Source organism: Hibiscus syriacus, unplaced genomic scaffold, assembly GCF_006381635.1.
Source record: "Hibiscus syriacus cultivar Baekdansim isolate YM2019G1 unplaced genomic scaffold, ASM638163v2 tig00002840_pilon, whole genome shotgun sequence".
NCBI lineage: Eukaryota > Viridiplantae > Streptophyta > Magnoliopsida > Malvales > Malvaceae > Hibiscus > Hibiscus syriacus.
Genome location: NW_024061947.1, coordinates 5,858,524 through 5,863,055, shown reverse-complemented (window position 1 = coordinate 5,863,055; position 4,532 = coordinate 5,858,524). Strand labels below are relative to the sequence as shown.

Sequence of the window (4,532 nt, the reverse complement as noted above, 5' to 3'; positions counted from 1 at the left end):
TGAGATCGGAGAGAAAATAAAGTTCAATTATCATACGTGCAATTTACCCTAAAAATCTTAGCATCTTGTGATTTGTGTGATGAAGTTAACAAGTTCTATTGTGGCATTTAATAATGTACTGTGGTTTAATATATACATTTATAACAAAAATGTATTGTTTTTTAAATAAAATATTTTTAGATGTTATTTAATGATATTTTTTAATAAAATTGGCGGAATGTAGTGGAAATAAGAGTGGAAACGCATAACACAAAATAGCAGAATATAAATAAAGATATGTTTGGAAAAAAAATCAGAGACGAAGTTTCCTGGAAGTTGCAATGGACCTTAGGTTTCCTCAACCATTTAAGCCCTCCACCTTCACCTTCTTCCTTCATATCATCTTCAATTTAATTTCCTTTCTTCAATTTTGTGCTTTCCATTTTCATCTCTCAGTTATTCTCAGTCTCAATTTTCACAAATCACCATGAAACTAATCAATAAGCTTAGTCCCAAGCGTCTCTTTAGATCTAGCAAGAAGGATCGGACCGCCGTCTCCAAATTCGACCCTTCATCGTACAGTTCCGGTTCTGCTACATCTTTGTCCTCTTCTTCGTCGGAATCCGTTACTTCGGTTCACAAAGGAAGCCAGCACCCTCCGTCGGCCACCGCCGGTACCGGAACGCCCACCAGCGTTTTGCCCGAGTCATCGGGTGACTGGTCAGATTTTCCTGCTAATTTTTATCTAGAACTCTGTCAAGCTTTCAAAATGGTGGATAAAGATAACGATGGGGTCATCACAAGAAGCGAGCTAGAGGCTCTGCTGAGCAAGTTCGCCCGGCAGCCGCCGAGCGAGGAGGAGATTTCGGCCATGCTAAGCGAGGTGGACGGAGACGGCGATGGGTGCGTAAGCCTGGAAACGTTGGTGAGCCGGGTCGCGGGATCCGCTTGCGACGAACCGGCCTGCGAGCCGGAGCTGAGGGAGACTTTTGATATATTCGATACGGATCACGACGGGAGGATCACGGCGGAGGAGTTGATGGCTTTCTATAGGGAGAAAATAGGGGATGAGCGATGCACGTTAGAGGATTGCCGGCTCATGATAGCGAGTGTTGATAAGAATGGAGATGGGTTCGTGTGCTTCGAGGACTTCTCCAGAATGATGGAGTTGCAGAGATGATCATATGAATATAGATTTGTGTGTTTGATTATCAGTTGATATTAAGTTTTCTAATTCTTTTAATTTTATTGTTTCGGTTGTATTTTTCTTTACTTTTCTTTCGGTTGATGCAAATCAATCATGGAATCGGACGGCATAGATCGATTAATCGAAAGCGAGAAAATTGAGTTTCATCTGCTTGCGGATTTACTGTTCCTTTCCTTTGAAATGCTTGCAGTAACTTTAAGGAAAAGTTATAATTTTGTAACTTTAAAAAACAATAAATTTCTTTAAAAATTTAAAATTTCTAAAGAAAATTTAGATGACAATTTTAATAAGATAATATAGTTTGAACCTAAATTGTTGTTATGAAGTCAAATAATATTTTTAAAAAATAATACAACTTAGACTGATTATCAATAATACTTAAATTATTTATTTAATTTTTTTATTTGAGTTTACCTTGAATATTTCGTTTTAATTTATATTTTAATAAGTCTTAAATTAGTTAATTGTTTCTTTTAAAATATTACTTAAAATTGTCCTTTGCATTATTTTCTGAATTATGATAATTGATCTTAATGTTATATAGATTTTTAAAAGAAATTTTAAACACTACGAAGTATATGAAGTTTTTAAGAATTCAATTAGTTATAATTTTTTTATATTATTATAGTCTTTTAGAAAAAAAACTTAATTTTCTCTTATTGGTATGTAGTTAATCTATTTTAGTTTTAGTCTTTGGTAATCAGCGACGACATTAATTTTAATATTAATTGCATATCATCATTATTTTTTATTGTTATTTTCTTCTTTATATAATATCTTCATTTTCTTTTGTCTTTTAATTTTCAATAAATTTACATGTGTTTAATATTTTTTGTCTTTATGACACGTTTATTGTGTTTTTTTGTATATTTTCGGTTCTTTGGCTTTTTTTTATTTATCCTTTTTCTAAGGGTTAATTTGGCGGCGTTTTTTTTTTAAAATCACTGGTGATCGGTATATTTACCGATCTAACACCGGTCAGATTATAATTCCCGATCTAACACCCGTAGCAGTAAAGCGCGCTCCCTGCCCTGCGCTATATGTTGATTTGGCGCCACGTGGGGTATAACGCGCCCCCTGTTCCGCGCTATACGCCACGTAGGGGTATAGCGCCGCCCTTGCTCAGCGCTATACCTTGGTACGAATTATATTTACCTTTTATCTGAATAATTACATATAGCGCGGTGCAGGTACCGCGCCTTATATGGTTATAAATACCCTTCACTCCCGGTTAAGTTTCTCACATCTCTCCTCTCAACTTATAAATTAATACAACAATTCCGTCAACGAGTAATAATTCTTGTAATTTTCTCATATTTGATTTAAAAGTTCGTGCGATTTAGAAATTCGTGCGATTTTATCATAAATAAAGTAAAATACTTAAATAAATTAAATACATAATATTAAAAATATTATAAAATATACTTTAAACAGAGAGAGTATTTGAGAGAATTTGAAAGAATATGGAATGATGAAAGTAATGGACGAGGGGTATTTATAGGGAAGGTTGGGGGTAATTAAAGGTATAGTACGTCCCATGTACCGCGCTATACCCCATGTGTCAGATAAACAGCTATAGCGCGGAACAAGGGGCGCACTATACCCACGTGTAAGCCATGTTAGTGTATAGCGCGGTACAGGGGGCACGCTATACCCCACATGGCGCCAAATCAGCATATAGCGCGGGGCAGGGAGCGCGCTTTACTGCTATGAGTGTTAGATCGGGAAATATAATCTGACCGGTGTTAGATCGGTAAATATACCGGTCACCGGTGATTTTTCGGTAAAAACGCCTAATTTGGCATCGTCACGACTGATCAATATGACACTTATTTGATATCTTAATGATCTTCTCTGCTTTGGATCATCAGATTGGATTTGGATACCCAATTTACACTCGTGGATAGTTTTTCACACCGCTCTAGTCTGATTTACGATTTGTCAATGGTCTTTTAGTAGTTTGATCCCCTTTTGAGGTTCGTTTGCCGATGCGATTACATATGTTTGTATCTATTTTTATTTGAGTTTCTTAGTTAGATTTAATATTTCCTTACATGATGCTTATGTGATATTAAGTTACTAGTTTCGTTTCAATAATTATAGAAAACTTCCCTAATTATGTGCTTAATTTATGATTTATGATTGTGATTGTAAACCTTTATTGTAATTTTATATAGAGAAAATAACTTCAGTGATCGAAAATGCCTTATTATATACGATTTTAACCAACTTTTTTTGGATTTTCAAAAATAACCAACAAATTCGAAACGCGAATTGGAAATTCGCAACTCGAACATAAAAATTTTCGCAACGCAAATTTCGTTTTCGAAACACGAATTTCGCAAATCAAATTCGCCAATTTCGCAACTCAATTACCGATATAGGTAAAAACGGTAGAAAATCCGGTAAAAAATCTGAATTTGACAATTTGAAAACCGAGTTGCGAATTTGGCAAATTAAATTCGCGTTGCGAAGCGAAATGTAAAATCTCGCCTCTTAAAGAAAAAATTAAAGGACATAAAATGCACTGGAGTGATTTTCAACCTGGGACATCCCAGTTGCTAAGTCCACATATGAATCACTCAGCTAAACCTACGCCTGTAAATGAATTGAACAAACACGAACGAGGGTATGTTCATGTTCGTTCGTTCGTTTAACTTTAACCAAACAAACAAACTGTCGAAATGATTTTTCTTTAAGAGGTGAGATTTTACATTTCGCAAAACGAATTTGCCAAATTCGCAACTCAGTTTTCAAATTGGCAAATTCGGATTTTTGACCGGATTTTTTCTACCGTGTGTACCTATATCGGTAATTGAGTTGCGAAATTGGCAAATTCGCGTTACAAATAGTTGTGTTTACCTACATCGGTAATTAGCGTTGCGAAAATTTTCATGTTCGAATTGCGAATTTAGAAATTGTGTTGCGAATTTGAAATCGCGTTGCGATTTTGTTGGTTATTTTTGCAAATCCAAAAAAATTGGTTAAAATCGTATATTATAAAGTATTTTCGGTCATTAGAGTTATTTTCTCTTTTATATATTTTCTATTTTGAATAAAATTAGTTACTTTTATAAAAAAAAAGTTATATAGTTATAACTTAAAAAATATTTTTAGAATTTTGAAAAATAAATTATGAACTTGTATATGTTTTTAATTTCTTTATAAGAATATTTTAAAGTGTTTTATGTAAAATTATGAGACTTTGGTATTGATCCTAATAGTGACTTCTTAGATAATAATTTTTAAAATAGAATCCTCCAGTATTATTAAAAAAATGAAAACATTCGAAATTACAATAAGAATTTATAACTATTATCGTAAACTAAATATATATTTTGGACTT

The 4,532-nt window shown here is 33.7% G+C and overlaps 1 protein-coding gene across 1 annotated transcript; it reads left to right on the top strand.

The window, feature by feature from the left end:
* Nucleotides 1–385: 385 nt before the first annotated feature.
* Nucleotides 386–1,193, top strand: LOC120155590 (probable calcium-binding protein CML35). The gene has a single exon (XM_039167113.1). It carries the CDS (start codon nucleotides 467–469, stop codon nucleotides 1,157–1,159), a length of 693 nt encoding a protein of 230 aa, XP_039023044.1. The 5' UTR covers nucleotides 386–466; the 3' UTR covers nucleotides 1,160–1,193.
* The last annotated feature ends 3,339 nt before the right edge of the window (nucleotides 1,194–4,532 follow it).